General features: G+C 43.9%; 1 protein-coding gene across 11 annotated transcripts in view; it reads left to right on the top strand.

Moving 5' to 3' along the window:
- Positions 1–597: 597 nt before the first annotated feature.
- Positions 598–18,764, top strand: part of LOC115192107 (C-Jun-amino-terminal kinase-interacting protein 3) — a 76,689-nt gene continuing 58,522 nt past the window's right edge. For 8 of the 11 annotated variants that reach the window (XM_029750253.1, XM_029750252.1, XM_029750249.1 and 5 more), the window contains exon 1: positions 599–1,640. In XM_029750253.1, the coding sequence (XP_029606113.1) occupies positions 1,341–1,640 (300 nt within the window). In that variant the 5' untranslated portion in view covers positions 599–1,340. Of the gene's footprint in view, positions 1,641–18,764 lie in introns of all 11 variants that reach the window. The other 3 variants (XM_029750243.1, XM_029750251.1, XM_029750247.1) reach the window with 3 other exon arrangements.

Below are 18,764 nucleotides of genomic sequence, written 5' to 3'. Positions count from 1 at the left end.
CTCTAGAAAGAGGCCAGAGTTCCCGACTTGCAATTCCGAGTTGGATGGCAGTTCAAAATGTATTTTTTTCAGTCAGAGTTCCCAGTTTGCTTGAACTCACTGAAATCAGATTTCCCAGTTCTGAGATTCGATTCCAGTTGTTTTGAGAGCTGCAGAAGTCATGCTGGATTGACACCATGGTCAATGTTGAATGTTTATCCTTTTAAACTTGGAAAATAGCCCCTTAAATCCAGACTTTGGACCACACAGCCAATCCACTGAATAGCAGGCTAGTGATTGCTTTGCAATGCTTGTAGTTAGACACTGTTTCTTACAAACCACTCATTGTTGAATTTGCGATTTCCAACTTGTTGTGTAATGTTTATGTCCAATGGCCGATGAGCACCGATACGTTTTATCAACATTATATTTTTTCATTTTTTGGTCAAAATGTGTATGCTTTTACCATATTTTTTGTTTTTATAAATACTTTTAGCATTTTCTTGTTGGCACAATACAAGTGTCCATTGATTTAAAATTGAATATCATTTGAATGAGTTATCCACATTGAAATGTTTTGACATGCGGGCTTTTATTTAGAAGGTCCTAACGTTACCATACGAAAGTGACGTCATCGTTTGTGCTGCTTTCAGAATACTAGCCCAGAGCCGACAGCGCCACCGACACCGAACAGCATCGTCCAGAGCCGAGAACAACAACAGTAGCAAAAAACTGATCAAATATGATTTAAGGGGAGGCTTGGGTGTTGGCGGCAAAAGGGAACGCCGTTATCCACTTTATTTTTACCGATTTCGAATCCTCCCAGTAATGGCTGGGGTCCATGGCTCCGGCTGCTGAGCGGCAGGTGTATTGTTGAGGACATATTTCTCAATCGTTATGTATTCAACTACGGCCGATACACTGGTAGGTAAGGACGGAACCGACTTCTACCGGAATTGGATGTTGCTGTCGCGAGGAAGGCTGTAGTTGGGTGCGTCGTTCCGTCCTCAAGGCTGCGGTGCAGCAGTGGTTGTCGGCTCGAGGAGGGCGGTGTCTAACTCCCTGTAAATAGCCTATATATTTTTTGGGTGAATTAAAATGTCTCAATATAATTTAGTTGTTCAAGGTTAGAAATCCTAACTGACAAACATGGATACCACCCAAATGATAACAATATTTGAAATCGTTCGGGATATGGAATGACACAGGAGATGTTTTATTGATGATTAATCCGAACGGATTATAATTTCAATGATTAGTATTTTCTCTTTCGTCATGGTAAGCGTGTTTTTATAACTGTAGGCCTATCTAAGCAACATCATCTCACATCTGGTATCGGACCCAGGCCTCATTTTGCCAAGATGATGGAAATTGATGAGGTTGTCTATCAGGACGACTATGGCTCCGTGTCCGTTATGTCGGAGCGGGTGTCAGGCCTGGCCAACAGCATCTACCGGGAGTTTGAGCGCCTCATCAGCAGCTACGACGAGGAAGTGGTCAAGGAGCTCATGCCGCTGGTGGTGAACGTTCTGGAGAATCTGGATTCGGTTTTAACGGAGAACCAGGAGCACGAGGTGGAGCTCGAGCTGCTGAAGGAGGACAACGAGCAGCTTATCACCCAGTACGAGCGTGAGAAGGCGCTGCGCAAGCAGGCAGAGGAGGTGAGGGTGCATTTACTCCATCCATGGCTGTTTTTGGTTATAAATACTCGACCAGTGTCTTTATCACGAACCATATCAATTACTAATAATCACAGCGCATACATTCACCTTCAATAGCAGTTCAGTTTTCATTGCCACTATGCCAATTTTACAAAAAATAACCCCAAAACTAACCATTTATAAGCTATACCCACATCCCTTTCACATTCCTTCTGTAGGCCATTTATTTTTAGGCCTAATTGAACAGGCCTATATAACAAGGGATACGTCTCAAATGGCACCCTATACCCTATATAGTACACTACTTTTGACCAGAGCTAATAGGGCCTAATGTAATATACACTGAGTATACCAAACATCAGGAACACCTTCCTAATATTGAGTTGCGCAGCCCCCCTCCCCTTTTACCCTCAGAACAGCCTCAATTTGTCAGGGCTTCGACTCTACGAGGTGTCGGAAACGTTCCACAGGGATGCTGGCCCATGTTGACTCTAAATGCTTTCCACAGTTGTGTCAAGTTGACTGGATGTCCTTTGGGTGGTGGACCATTCTTGATACACACGGGAAACTGTTGAGTGTGAAAAACCCAGCAGCATTGCAGTCCATGACAAAAACCGGTGTGCCTGGCACCTACTACCATATACACCGTTCAAAGGAACTTAAGTATTATGTCTTGCCCATGCTCTGAATGGCACATATACACATACACAATCCATGTCCACACAATCCATGCTTCTACACCTGCATAGCTTGCTGTTTGGGGTTTTAGGCTGGGTTTCTGTACAGCACTTTGAGATATCAGCTGATGTAAGAAGGGCTTTGATGTCTCAATTGTCTTAGGTTAAATCAGGATGTTTTCGCCTTGTCTCCTCCCCTTCATCTATACTGATTGAAGTGGATTTAACAAGTAACATCAGTTAGGGATTATAGCTTTCACCTGTATTCACCTGGTCAGTCTATGTCACCTTCGATTGCATGCAGTGAGTACTCATATCTGGCCTAATGGCCCATCCATATCAACACAGCAGATCAGAGACAGTGGAAAGGCCTATCTATGTAGCATCATCAGTGGTGGTTCAATGAGGATAGGGGCTTGCGTATAGCCTAGTGCCTGACTGGATTGTGCCTGACTGGATTGTGCCTGGGCCAGGTTGGTGATCAGTTCAGTGTGCTTGTGTGTTTGCAGAAGGATTCTGCCAAAGTTGAGATTCTGATGTGAATGTACTGTATTTCATTACATTTTATTCAATACAATAATTGTATTTGACAGACTTTTACGGACAAAAATATGCCTACAATGAAACCAGCCTTTTCACAATTACAAGTTGTCTTGTTAACAAACTATAGTTTTGGGAAGTCCGTTAGGACATCTACTTTGTGCATGACACAAGTAATTTTTCCAACAATTATTTACAGACAGATTATTTCACTTATAATTCACTGTATCACAATTCCAGTGGGACAGAAGTTTACATGCACGTTGACTGTGCCTTTAAACAGCTTGGAAAATTCCAGAAAATGATGTCATGGCTTTAGAAGCTTCTTATAGGCTAATTGATATCATTTGAGTCAATTGGAGGTGTACCTGTGGATGTATTTCAAGGCCTACCTTCAAACTCAGTGCCTCTTTGCTTGACATCATGGGAAAATCAAAAGAAATCAGCCAAGACCTCAGAACAACAATTGTAGACCTCCACAAGTCTGGTTCATCCTTGGAAGCAATTTCCTGAAGGTACAAAAACGCCTGAAGGTACAACGTTCATCTGTACAAACAATAGTACGCAAGTATAAACACCATGGGACCCCGCAGCCGTCGTACCACTCAGGAAGGAGACGCGTTCTGTCTCCTGGAGATGAACGTACTTTGGTGCGAAGAGTGCAAATCAATCCCAGAACAACAGCAAAGGACCTTGTGAAGATGCTGGAGGAAACGGGTACAAAAGGTATGTATATCCACAGTAAAACGAGTCCTATATCGACAAAACCTGAAAGGCCGCTCAGCAAGGAAGAAGCAACTGCTCCAAAACCGCCATAAAAAAGCCAGACTACGGTTTGCAACTGCACATGGTGACAAAGATCGCACTTTTTGGAGAAATGTCCTCTGGTCTGATGAAACAAAAGTAGAACTGTTTGGTAATAATGACCATCCTTATGTTTGGAGGAAAAAGGGGGAGGCTTGCAAGCCGAAGAACACCATCCCAACCGTGAAGCACGGGGGTGCCAGTATCATGTTGTGGGGGTGCTTTGCTGCAGGATGGACTGGTGCACTTCACAAAATAGATGGCATCATGTGGAAGATAAGTATGTGGATATATTGAAGCAACATCTCAAGACATCAGTCAGGAAGTTAAAGCTTGGTCATAAATGGGTCTTCCAAATGGACAATGACCCCAAGCATACTTCCAAAGTTGTGGCAAAATGGCTTAAGGACAACAAAGTCAAGGTATTGGAATGGCCATCACAAAGCTCTGACCTCAACCCTATAGAACATTTGTGGGCAGAACTGAAAAAGCATGTGCGAGCAAGGAGGCCTACAAACCTGACTCAGTTACACCAGCTCTGTCAGGAGGAATGGGCCAAAATTCACCCAAGTTATTGTGGGAAGCTTGTGTAAGGCTACCCAAAACGTTTGACCCAAGTTAAACAATTTAAAGGCAATGCTACCAAATACTAATTGAGTGGATGTAAACTTCTGACCCACTGGGAATGTGATGAAATAAATAAAATCTGAAATAAATCATTCTCTACTATTATTCTGACATTTCACATTCTTAAAATAAAGTGGTGATCCTAACTGACCTAAGACAGGGATTTTTTTACTTGGATTAAATGTCAGGAATTGTGAAAAACTGAGTTTAAATGTATTTGGCTAAGGTGTATGTAAACTTCCGACTTCAACTGCACATGTACAAATTACCTCGACTAACCTGTACCCCCGCACATTGACTCGTTACTGCTACCCCCTTTTTATTGCCTTGTTATCTTTATTTTATTGTGTTATTCTTTTTTTATTTAGTTTTATTCAGTAAATATTTTCTTAACTCTATTTTCTTAACTGCATTGTTGGCTTGTAAGTAAGCATTTCACTGTAAGGGCTACACCCGTTGTATTCGGGCCATGTGACAATTTGTATTTTATTTCATTTGATTCCTGGGGAAATTAAATTGTTTAGAGGGGTGTCCATCCTCTGAGTAGTGAATGGCGACTGTATCTTGCGCCTTTTAATAATAAGCGGCCTTCGACAAAGACTAAAAACCGGGATGGCTACTGTCCTCGACTGCCTTCGTTGCTATTCTACTCCTCCTCTCCTCCCCCTCCCATCAGTAGTTATAGAAACAGAGAAGCTGAGGAACCCAGCAGCAGCATCAAAAACCAACCGTCTGTAATCCTTTGCCAGCTAGAAGCTGATACCATCTAAAAACAAATGAAAGCAGAAAGCATCCTACTGTGGTGTCAGTTGGCTTAGACCTGCAGTGGCATGCTGCTTTCCCATGTAGCTTCAGCATTCAGTTCACTATGACACTGCAATCTGTTCCAAAGGATAGAACTTCTCCGTGTTAGCTTTATTTTCTCTCTATAGACACCACCTGAAACCTGTTCTCGGTAATTCCCAGGTATTTACTGAAAAGGTACATAGTAAAATGGGGGGCCTAATTACAGTAAATGGGATACCTAATTACACTAATAATCCACGAATGTCCTTTTAATTAAGATAGAAACAAACCACTATGGGGTTCGTTTAAACAAGCACCCCTAGATAGCTTTGACATTCTCCATCCTAGCTTTACTGTCACTAGCCTATAGACACTAGCATAAACCGTGCTCATTTTCCTTTACAGCACATACATTCCCAGGTTCAGTTAGTATTTACAGAAAAATGTATAAAATTGTAATGACACTAGAATAACCGATGAGTTAGGCTACTATGTTTCAATGAGATTCACTAAAACAAGGACCACTAGGCACTATTTGGTACCAGATAGCAGTTACCAATTGTGCTGAAATCTAAAAGATGACATTGTCATCAGCTGTCATGCTTGTTAATCACAACTACCTTCACACAGTTACGACACATGCATTATACTTGGTGTCATGGCAGTGCCCTGTCAGTTGTCATAAACAGATGTCAGCTGTTATGACTTCTTACGACATCTGTTATAATGCATGTGACAGTGTTACTACGAGTGTTATTTGTTATTAGCAACACGCATGCCCCGCTCACCTGAGGATCTGTCTTTTTCAGCCATCTATTTCCTGTGTTTGAGGGATGCAAAATCCACTTGTCACTTAAATCTTGCTGGGTTGATTGCTTTCATATTACTCCTGCGACTCTGTTACAACCGCGGGAATGTAGTGATATTATGTCTGATCTCGCAAACAATGTATATGTATTAATAGATAGGTGTAATCTAGAGCCAAGCATGTTGATTTATATCTAAGGGTATCCTGCTATTAACACACTTGTTGAATTATGCAACAGAATGTGACAACAACAGAAATGAATTAGTCAGTCTAAACAGCGCAGGTGAATGCAGGTAGGCCTAGATAGAGCAAGGTTTTGGTGGTTCCAGCCCTTTTCACCTGCATATGTATTCATATACAGTGCCTTCGGGAAGTATTCAGACCCCTTGACTTTTTCCACATTTTGTTAGGTTACAGCCTTATTCTAAAATTGATTCAATTGTTTTTTTCCCCCTCATCAATCTACACACAATAGCCCATAATGACAAAGGAAAAAACAGGTTTTTAGACCGTTTTCAAATTCTTTATAAATAAAAAAACTGAAATCACATTTACTTAAGTATTCAGACCGTTTACTCAGCACTTTGTTGAAACACCTTTGATAGCGATTACAGCTTAGAGTCTTATTGGGTATAACGCTACAAGCTTGGCACATCTGTATTTGGGGAGTTTCTCCCATTCTTCTCTGCCGATCCTCTCAAGTTCTGTCAGGTAGGATGGGGAGCGTTGCTGCACAGCTTTTTTCAGGTCTCTTCAGAGATGCTCGTTCGGGTTCAAGTCCGGGCTCTGGCTGGGCCACTCCAGGACATTCAGAGTCTTGTCCTGAAGCCGCTCCTGCATTGTCTTGGCTGTATGCTCAAATCAAATATCAAAGAGAATTTTATTGGTCACATACACATAGCAGATGTTATTGCAAGTGTAGCGCAATGCTTATGCTTCTAGATCCGACAGTGCAGTAGTATCTAACAGGTAATATCTAACAATTCCATAACAAAACCTAATACACACAATTTAGTAAAGGAATGTGATAAGAATATATAAGTATAAAATATATGGATGAGCAGTGACAGAGCGGCTAAGATGCAATATGTAGTAAAGAATAGATAGTGAAGGATACAGTATACATTATATACATATGAGATCAAATCAAATTTATTTATATAGCCCTTCGTACATCAGCTGATATCTCAAAGTGCTGTACAGAAACCCAGCCTAAAACCCCAAACAGCAAGCAATGCATGTGAAAGAAGCACGGTGGCTAGGAAAAACTCCCTAGGAAAAACTCCCTAGAAAGGCCAAAAACCTAGGAAGAAACCTAGAGAGGAACCAGGCTATGAGGGGTGGCCAGTCCTCTTCTGGCTGTGCCGGGTGGATATTATAACAGAACATGGTCAAGATGTTAAAATGTTCATAAATGACCAGCATGGTCAAATAATAATAATCATAGTAGTTGCCGAGGGTGCAACAAGCACGTCCGGTGAACAGGTCAGGGTTCCATAGCCGCAGGCAGAACAGTTGAAACTGGAGCAGCAGCACGGCCAGGTGGACTGGGGACAGCAAGGAGTCATCATGCCAGGTAGTCCTGAGGCATGGTCCTAGGGCTCAGGTCCTCCGAGAGAAAGAAAGAAAGAAAGAAAGAGAGAATTAGAGAGAGCATTTTTAAATTCACACAGGACACCGGATAAGACAAGAGAAATACTCCAGATGTAACAGACTGACCCTAGCCCCCGACACATAAACTACTGCAGCATAAATACTGGAGGCTGAGACAGGAGGGATCAGAAGACACTGTGGCCCCATCCGATGATACCCCCGGACAGGGGGTATGAGTAATGCGAGATATGTAAACATTCTTAAAGTGACATTATTAAAGTGACTCGTGTTCCATTTATTAAAGTGGCCAATGATATTTACATTTACATTTAAGACATTTAGCAGACGCTCTTATCCAGAGCGACTTACAAATTGGTGCATTCACCTTATGATATCCAGTGGAACAACCACATTACAATAGTGCATCTAAATCTTTTAAGGGGGGGGGTTAGAAGGATTACTTTATCCTATCCCAGGTATTCCTTAAAGAGGTGGGGTTTCAGGTGTCTCCGGAAGGTGGTGATTGACTCTGATGTCCTGGCGTCGTGAGGGAGCTTGTTCCACCATTGGGGTGCCAGAGCAGCGAACAGTTTGGACTGGGCTGAGCGGGAACCGTGCTTCCTCAGAGGTAGGGGGCCAGCAGGCCAGAGGTGGATGAACGCAGTGCCCTTGTTTGGGTGTAGGGCCTGATCAGAGCCTGAAGGTATGGAGGTGCCGGTCCCCTCACAGCTCCGTAGGCAAGCACCATGGTCTTGTAGCGGATGCGAGCTTCAACTGGAAGCCAGTGGAGAGAGCGGAGGAGCGGGGTGACGTGAGAGAACTTGGGAAGGTTGAACACCAGACGGGCTGCGGCGTTCTGGATGAGTTGTAGGGGTTTAATGGCACAGGCAGGGAGCCCAGCCAACAGCGAGTTGCAGTAATCCAGACGGGAGATGACAAGTGCCTGGATTAGGACCTGCGTCGCTTCCTGTGTGAGGCAGGGTCGTACTCTGCGAATGTTGTAGAGCATGAACCTACAGGATCGGGTCACCGCCTTGATGTTAGTGGAGAACGACAGGGTGTTGTCCAGGATCATGCCAAGGTTCTTATCACTCTGGGAGGAGGACACAAGGGAGTTGTCAACCGTGATGGCGAGATCATGGAACGGGCAGTCCTTCCCCGGGAGGAAGAGCAGCTCCGTCTTGCCGAGGTTCAGCTTGAGGTGGTGATCCGTCATCCACACTGATATGTCTGCCAGACATGCAGAGATGCGATTCGCCGCCTGGTTATCAGAAGGGGGAAAGGAGAAGATTAATTGTGTGTCGTCTGCATAGCAATGATAGAGACCATGTGAGGATATGACAGAGCCAAGTGACTTGGTGTATAGCGAGAATAGGAGAGGGCCTAGAACAGAGCCCTGGGGGACACCAGTGGTGAGAGCGCGTGGTGCGGAGACAGATTCTCGCCACGCCACCTGATAGGAGCGAACTGTCAGGTAGGACGCAATCCAAGCGTGGGCCGCGCCGGAGATGCCCAACTCGGAGAGGGTGGAGAGGAGGATCTGATGGTTCACAGTATATATTGATATCAAGTCTGTAGGTAGGCAGCCGCCTCTCTGTGCTATTGGTAGCCGTTTAACAATAGGACGGCCTTAAGATTGAAAACAGCGTCTATCTCTCTGTCCCAGCTTTGATGCACCTGTACTCGCCTTCTGGATGGAAGCGGGGTGAACAGGCAGTGGCTCGGGTGGTTATTGTCCTTGATGATATTTTTTGCCATCCTGTGACATCGGGTGTTGTTGGTGTCCTGGAGGGCAGGTAGTTTGCCCCCTGTGATGCGTTGTGTAGACCGCACACCCTCTGGAGAGCCTTGCGGTTGTGGGTGGTGCAGTTGATGTACCAGGCGGTGATACAGCCCGACAGGATGCTCTCAATTGTGCACCTGTAAAAGTTAGTGAGGGTTTTTGGTGACGAGCCACATTTTTTCAGCCTCCTGAGGTTAAAGAGGCGTTGTCGCGCCTTCTTCACCACACTGTCTGTGTGCGTGAACCGTTTCAGTTTGTCAGTGATATGTACACTGAGGAACTTAACTTTCCACCTTCTCCACTGCTGTCCCGTTGCTGTTTCCTAAAGTCCACAATAGTTTATTTTGTTTTGCTGATACTACACGCCGAGGGCCCTCACCTCCTCCCTATAGGCATGTTGTTGTTGGTAATCAAGCCTACCACTTGTGTTGTCTGCAAATTGATGATTGGGTTGGAAGCGTGCATCTCCACGCAGTTGTGGGTGAACAAGGAGTACAGGAGGGGGCTTGAGTACATACCCTTGTGGGGCCCCAGTGTTGAGGATCAGCGGAGTGGAGATGTTTCCTACATTCACCACCTGGGTGCGGCCCGTCAGGAAGTCCTGGACCCAGTTGCACAGGGCAGGGTCGAGACCCGGGGTCTCAAGCTTAATGATGAGTTTGGAGGGTACTATGGTGTTGACTACAGCTCAACATTCAATGAACAGCATTCTTACATAGGTATTCCTCTTGTCCAGATGGGATAGGGCAGTGTGATGGCAATTGCATCGTCTGTGGACCTATTAGGACGGTAAGCAAATTGAAGTGGGACTAGGGTGACAGGTAGGGTGGAGGTGATATGATCCTTGACTAGTCTCTCAAAGTGAGTGCTACGGGGCGATAGTCCTTTAGTTCAGTTACCTTAGCTTTCTTGGGAACAGGAACAATGGTGGCCATCTTGAAGCATGTGGGGACAGCAGACTGGGATAGGGATTGATTGAATATGGCTGTAAACCCACCAGCCAGCTGGTCTGCGCATGCTCTGAGGATGCGGCTAGGGATGCCGTCTGGGCCGGCAGCCTTGCGAGGGTTAACACGTTTAAATGTTTTATTCACGTTGGCCACGGAGGAGAGCCCACAGTCTTTGGTAGCCCAAAGAAGTTGTTTAATTTGTCTGCAAGCAAGATATCGATGTCCACAACGGGGCTGGTTTTCTTTTTGTAATCCGTGTTTGTCTGTAGACCCTGCCACATACGTCTGTTTGAGCCGTTGAATTGTGACTCCACTTTGTCTCTATACTGACACTTTGCTTGTTTGATTGCCTTACGGAGGGAATAACTACACTGTTTGTATTCAGACATATTTCCAGTCGCCTTGCCATGATTAAATGCGTTGGTACGTGCTTTCAGTTTTGCGCGAATGCTGCCATCAATCCACATTTTCTGGTTAGGGAAGGTTTTACTAGTCACAGTGGGTACAACATTTCATATACACTTCCTTATAAACTCGCTCACTGAGTCAGCATATAGGTTAATGTTATTATCTGAGGCTACCCAGAACATATCCCAGTCCACGTGATCGAAACAATCTTGAAGCGTGGAATCAGATTGGTCAGACCAGCGTTGGATAGACCTAAGCACGTGCGCTTGTTGTTTTAGTTTCTGCCTATAGGAGGCCAGCAACAAGATGGAGTCATGGTCAGATTTGCCAAAAAGAGGGCAGGGGAGGGCCTTGTATACATCGCGGAAGTTAGAGTAGCAATGGTCGAGCGTGTTACTCACTTGTGTACAGCAATTGATATGCTGATAGAATTTAGGTAGCCTTGTACTCAAATTAGCTTTGTTAAAATCCCCATCTACAATAAATGCAGCCTCAGGATATATGGTTTCCAGTTTGCATATAGTCCCAGTGAAGTTCCTTGATTGCCGTCTTGGTATCCACTTGCGGGGGGATATACACGGCTGTGACGATAACCGAGGGGAGTTCTCTTGGGAGATAATACGGTTGGCATTTGATTGTGAGGTATTCTAGGTCAGGTGAACAAAAGGACTTGAGTTCCTGTATGTTGTTACAATTACACCACGAGTTGTTAATTATGAAACATGTACCCCCGCGCTTCTTCTTAGCGGAGAGAGGTTTATTCCTGTCGGCGCAATGCACTGAAAATCTTGTTGGCTGTATGGACTCCGACAGCATATGCCCAGCTAGCCATGTTTCTGTGAAAGAGAGAACGTTACAATCCCGGATATCTCTTTGGAAAGCAACTATTGCTCTGACTTTGTTGACTTTGTTAACTAGGGACTGGACATTAGCGAGTAATATACTCGGAAGCGGTGGGTGGTGTGCGCGCATCCGAAGCCTCACTAGAAGACCGCTCTGGCACCCTCTCCTCCGGCGTCGTTGTTTTGGGTCAGCCTCTGGAATCAATTCAAACACCATGGGAGGTGCAGACAAAGGATCTGCTTTGGGAATGTCGTATTCCTGGTCGTAGTGCTGGTAAGTTGACGTCTCTCTGATATCCAATAGTTCTTCCCGGTTGTATGTAATAACACTTAAGGTTTTATGGGTAACAATGTAAGAAATAATACATAAAAAAACAAAATACTGCACAGTTTCCTAAGGACTAGAAGCGAAGCTGCCATCTCTATCAGCGACATCTTGCTTAAGGTCATTGTCCTGTTGGAAGGTGAACCTTCGCCCCAGTCTGAGGTCATGAGCGCTCTGGAGCAGGTTTTCATCAAGATCTCTCTGTACTTTTCTCCGTTCATCTTTGCCTCGATCCTGACTAGTCTCCCAGTCCCTGAAAAACCTCCCCACAGCATGATGCTGCCACCACCATGCTTCACCATAGGGATGGTATTGGCCAGGTGATGAGCGGTGCCTGGTTTCCTCCAGATGTGACGCTTGGTATTCTGGACAAAGAGTTCAATCTTGGCTTCATCAAACCAGAGAATCTTGTTTCTCATGGTCTGAGAGTCTTTAGGTGCCTTTTGACAAACTCCAAATGGGCTATTATGTGCCTTTTACTGATGAGTGGCTTATGTCTGGTCATTCTACCATAAAGGCCTGATTGGTGGAGTGCTGCAGAGATGGTTGTCCTTCTGGAAAGTTCTCCCATCTCCACAGAGGAACTCTGGAGCTCTGTCAGTGACCATCGGGTTCTCCAATCAAATTGTAGAAACATCTCAAGGATTATCAATGGAAACAGGATGCACATGATCTCAATTTCGAGTCTCATAGCAAAAGGTGTGAATACTTATGTAAATAAGGTATTTCTGTTTTTTATATTTAATACATTTGCAAACATTTATAAAAACCTATTTACGATTTGTCATTATGGAGTATTGGGTCTAGATTGCTGAGGATTTTGTTTTACAGTTTAGAATAAGGCTGTAACGTAACAATGTGGAAAAAGTCAAGGGCTCTGAATACTTTCCAAAGGCACTGTATGGAAATTTATGGAAATGAGGCACATCATTTTCTTTATTTTAACACAAAATACAATAAATATCTGATACCATTAGAACATTTATATATGAGTGGATTCTAAGAAACAAAGTGACATTTGACAATAAATTGAGTATCTCAATTCCCACCAAAATCCCTGAACTCCATTATGTTTCCATTCCAGTAAAATGTTTTATGTGCTATAAATTCAAAACGTTTGGGGTGTCTTCATCCATTGTCAACTGTTTGAATTTATTAGAATTGTTTTTAAAACCTTTTAACAATTTTAATGACCGTTGCTAGCGTTATCCTAGACACATTCTAGTATAGTATAAGCAGACAGCTGTGCAGGGTTTTACCCAAAATAAAGGTCCAATGCCACATGATGCTTAGTCACGTGTGTGTGTGTGTGTGTGTGTGTGTACAGTTATATACCATGTTACATTGTGTGCGTCCCAAATAGCACCCTATTCCTGGCCTAGTGCACTACAATATAGGGAATATGGTGCCATTTGGGACACAATGGTTTTCTCTGTCTCATTGTTTGCTACATTTGAGGGAAGAGAACATGATTAAATGCATACATTTGAAATAGATTATCATGAAAGTGTAAAGAGGATATGTTTATATGCTTTTTGAAGCAAGTGACACAAAAATAGCATGTGCAAGAATTAGTTGTAACGTCAGCTTCCAACTCACTCTCTCAAACACGAAGATCCCCTGAACGCAGCTCACTTTCCAGCCCACTTTCTAGCTCACACTTTCAAACACAGATCACTCTCCAGATCCCAATAAACTGAATTCTGATCACCTGTTCACACACCTGTATGTCATTTACACACACTATTTAGTTCAGTTCTTGGCACCCCATCATTGTGAGGTATTGTTTGTTTTGATACACTTCTATTCGGCGCTCTGTTTTTCCCCGTATAAGTCCTCCTGTGTACCGTAGTTTTGGCCATCCTCACTAACGACACCTTTTTGCCTATTCCCTGCCTGTACTTTTGCCTATCGAATTTCCTGTCATCAACCTCTTGCCTGATCTCCTGGACTGTGTCATTAGCCTTCTCTCTGCCTGTACTGTTGCCTTTTTGGACCCCTGTGTATGACCTGCCTGCCCCTGGACCCAGCTACCTGCCTCCTCCTGTGGTCCTTCACAAATAAACACCTGCTGGGCCCTGCGCTTGAAACCAGTCTCCCATCGTATTCATTACATTAGTAAGTGTGCTGGTCTGAAAATGTGATAAGTATTTGGATGAAATAGTGCTTGCTCCAACAAACATAAATAATGATAATGACAACCTGTAAAGATATAGTGAAAGTCCTTTGGAGTAACTCGGGTACTGTTTTATAACTGTATTATATGAATTAGACTTCATGATGAACTGCAGAATAGTGCACTATACATTAAAGTAACAGTAATTATCACATTACATTACCTGCACAATGTTATAAAGGTAAGAGTTGGTGTCACAGTTAAAACCCTTACAACAGAGCTCCATTTTCAATGAGACCATAATACATTTACATTACATTTTAGTCATTTAGCAGACGCTCTTATCCAGAGCGACTTACATTTCATACATTTTTTTTTTTCCTGTGCTGGCCCCCAGTGGGAATCGAACCCACAACCCTGGCGTTGCAAACACCATGCTCTACCAACTGAGCTACAAAACATACATGCACACTACCGTTCAAAAGTTGTCACACTTAGAAATGTCCTTATTTTTGAAAGAAAATTACATTTTTTGTCTATTAAAATATCAACTTGATCAGAAATACAGTGTAGACATTGTTAACCTCTCTTGGGTAGGGGGCAGTATTTTGACGTCCAGATGAAGAAGGTGCCCAGAGTAAACTGCCTGCTACTCAGGCCCAGAAGCTAAGATTTACATTTACATTTTAGTCATTTAGCAGACGCTCTTATCCAGAGCGACTTACAGTAGTGAATGCATACATTTCATGCATTTTTTTTCTTGTTCTTTTTTTTGTACTGGCACCCCGTGGGAATCGAACCCACAACCCTGGCGTTGCACACACCATGCTGGCATTGCAAACACCATGCTCTACCAACTGAGCCTATTATATTAGGTATATTATTAGTAGATTTGGATAGAAAACACTGAAGTTTCTAAAACTGTTTGAATGATGTATGTGAGTATAACAGAACTCATATGGCAGGCAAAAACCTGAGAAAAGATCCAACCAGGAAGTGTGGAAATAGAATATTATGCACTATATTTGCTGTGGTGGTTTCGAACTTTGAATGCAGCAGCGAACATACGAGTGCACAGATGCTATTTCAAACATAAATGTTTTAGATGCGACCCAGGGATTGGTTTAAGGCACTGCCTGAGACAGTTGTGGGGGGATGGGGCAGGGTGCATTATGGGAAATCAATTGTACTCCGAGGGAGGCTGGCGCTGTAACCTGATTTTGTACTTATGACAGAAAGAGAGAGGGGGTAATACAGAGGAGGGGAGAGAGAGGGAGAGAGGATGAGAGAGGGGATGAGAGAGAGTTTAGAAAGGATAGAGCGAGAGGGAATGGAGAGAGAGCAATACAGAGGAAAAGAGAGACAGGTGGAATATGAGCAGGAATACATGCCATAAAATGGGGATATAGAGGAACATTTATTTTATTTATTTAACCTTTATTTAACTAGACAAGTCAGTTAATAACAAATTCTCATTTACAATGACGGCCTACCTAAAGGCCTCCTGCAGGGACGGGGGCTGGGATTAAAAATACAAATATAGGACAAAACACACATCACGACAAGAGAGACAACACTACATAAAGAGAGACCTAAGACGACAACATGTCGTGTTGCTGCCCTGCAAACACAGCATGGTAGCAACATGACAACAACATGGCAGCAGCAGAAAATGGTAGCAGCACAAAACAGGGTACGAACATTATTCGGCACAGACAACAGCACAAAGGGTAAAAAGGTAGAGACGACAATGCATCATGCAAAGCAGCCACAACTGTCAGTAAAAGTGTCCATGATTGAGTCTTTGAATGAAGAGATGGAGATAAAACAGTCCAGTTTGAGTGTTTGTTGCAGCTCGTTCCAGTTGTTAGCTGCAGTGAACTGAAAAGGTGAGCGACCCAGGGATGTGTGTGCTTTGGGGACCTTTAACAGAATGTGACTGGCAGAACGGGTGATCTATGTGGAGGATGAGGGCTGTAGTAGATATCTCAGGTAGGGGGGAGTGAGGCCTAAGGGTTTTATAAATAAGCATCAAACAGTGGGTCTTGCGACAGGTATACAGAGATGACCAGTTCACAAAAGCGTATTGAGTGCAGTGATGTGTCCTATAAGGAGTATTGGCAAATCTGATGGCCGAATGGTAAAGAACATCTAGCCGCTCGAGAGCACCCTTACCTGCCGATCTATAAATTATGTCTCCGTAATCTAGCATGGGTAGGATGGTCATCTGAATCAGGGTTAATTTGGCAGCTGGGGTGAAAGAGGAGCGATTGCGATAGAGTAAACCAAGTCTAGATGTAACTTTAGCATGCAGCTTTAATATGTGAGAGGAGGACAGTGTACCATCTAGCTATACTCCCAAGTACTTGCATGAGGTTAAATACCTCAAGCTCTAAACCCTCAGAGGTAATAGTCACACCTGTGGGGAAGTCTTCTTACCAAACCACATGACCTTTGTTTTGGAGGTGTTCAGAACAAGGTTAAGGGCAGAGCAAGCTTGTTGGACACTAAGGCAGCTTTGTTTTAGAGCGTTTAACACAAAATCCAGGGAGGGGCCAGCTGAGTATAGGATTGTATCATCATGCATATACATGCATATACATGGATGAGAGAGCTTCCTTCTGCCTGAGCTATGTTGTTGATGTAAATTGAGAAGAGCGTGGGGCCTAGGATTGAGCCTTGGGATACACCCTTGGTGACAGGCAGTGGCTGAGACAGCAGCTGTTCTGATTTTATACACTACACTCTTTGAGAGAGATAGTTATCAAACCAGGCCAAAGACCCCTCGGAGACACCAATACTCCTTAGCCAGCCCACAAGAATGGAATGGTCTACGGTATCAAAAGCTTTGGCCAAGTCAATAAAAATAGCAGCACAACATTGCTTGGAATCAAGGGCAATGGTGACATCATTGAGGAACTTTAAGGTTGCAGTGACACATCCATAACCTGAGTGGAAACCAGTTTGTATACCTGAGAGAATACTATAGACATCAAGAAAGCCAGTCAGTTGATTGTTGACAAGTTTTTCCAATACTTTTGATAAACATGGCAAATAGAAATAGGCCTATCACAGTTAGGATCAGCTTGATCTCCCCCTTTAAATAAAGGACGAACCGTGGCTGCCTTTCAAGCAATGGGAACCTCCCCAGAGAGGAGAGACAGGTTAAAAAGGTCAGATAGGCTTGGCGATTATAAGGGCAGCAACCTTAAAGAAGAAAGGGTCTAAACCATCTGACCCAGATGGTTTTTGGGGGTCAAGTTTAAGGAGCTCCTTTAGCACCTCGGACTCTGACCGCCTGCAGGGAGAAACTTTGTAGCGGGGCAGGGGAAAAAAGAGGGAGGAGCATTCTGGCTAGTCGCATTAGAAGTGGTGGGAGATGAGGAAATGTTGGACGGGCAAGGAGGCATGGCTGAGTCAAATAGGAATCCTGACTTAATGAAGTTGTGATTAAAAGCTCAGCCATGTGCTTCTTGTCAGTAACAACCACATCATCTTTAAGGGACATGGGCAGCTGTGAGGAGGAGGAGGGTTTATTCTCCAGGTCTTTAACTGTTTTCCAGAATTTCTTGGGTTTCGACCCACAGAGAGAGAGCTGCTCCTTAAAGTAACTAACTTTGGTCTTCCGGATATTCTGAGTGCACTTATTTCTCATTTGCCTGAATGAGAGCCAGTCAGCCTAAGTATGAAACACAGAGGGAGTTAGAGAAAGGTAGACAAAGAATGAAAGAACAAGACCGAGAGAGATACAAAGGGAGGGGGAGAGAGAAACTCATCCCAGTGAGAGAAAGAGGCAGACAGAGTGAAAGAATGAGAGACAGAGACAGAGATGGAGAGAGAGACAGAGGGAACATCTTCCCAAGTCCAGAGAGAAGACAGCCCACACCCTGGCTGGAATCTCCTCCCTGTGCCATGTGCTTCCTTTGGGAGTAATTGTCAAGGCTCAGAATACAAGGCTTTTAGACAGACCCAAATGGCGCCTTATTCCCTTTATAGTGCACTAGTTTTGACCAGGGTAGTGAAAGGTAGTGGACTATATAGAGGATAGGGTACCATTTTGGATTTAGATAGACCCACTGGAAAATAAATGCAACATGTTCTATGATTTCTCCCTGAGTCTCTATTGTATCCACGAAGGAGTGTAATTGGCAACCACAGTCACTAAGGCTGAAATGTAGATACATTTGTTCAAAGGACCATTAATGATTTATTGTTTGATTCCTGATAGTTTGAGACCTCAACATGTTGATCCCTATATGCTATAAAGCACTTTGTGACAAATGTTGTTTTGAAAGAGCAATATGCAATCTGATTTATTGATTGAAACACAGTATGTACTATCAGAATAGAAATGCAACATCCCACTGTGTGGCATTTCAATTCATTTCCTTTGATTAAAAAGAGGGCCTGTTATTGTTTTGGGTGCATCTAGCGCTAGGCTATCTGCTCACCAGACCACCCCCTACTGTGGATGCTTCTGGGAGCTGGCTGGGTTGCTGGGGAGGAGGAGGGCACAGGGGCAAGCAGTGTCCTGGGGAGGGGATTTGAAGGGCAGGGGGGTCAGAAGGACAGTTGCCCGGGGTGTAATAGTATATTGTGGCAAGGCTGTGTGTGTGTGTGTGTGGGGGGGGGGGGGGGGGGGGGTGTAAGAGAGAGAAGTTAGTTTCTGTTCGTTTTCTGCTTCCTGTACAGAGAGAGAGGTAGCAGGGTCTGGTTCAGTTAGCACGACATGGGACAAAACGCTTTGAAATGGAGGAGATATGCTGATACATGAATGTGTCAGAAAAATAATGTTCATTTTCATGTAGAAGCACAGTGGCTAGGAAAAACTCTATAGAAAGGCATGAACCTAGGAAGAAACCTAG

This window comes from Salmo trutta, chromosome 4 (genome assembly GCF_901001165.1).
Source record: "Salmo trutta chromosome 4, fSalTru1.1, whole genome shotgun sequence".
Lineage (NCBI taxonomy): Eukaryota > Metazoa > Chordata > Actinopteri > Salmoniformes > Salmonidae > Salmo > Salmo trutta.
The sequence above is the reverse complement of the archived record's forward strand: the minus strand, read 5'-3'. Positions and strand labels throughout refer to the sequence as shown.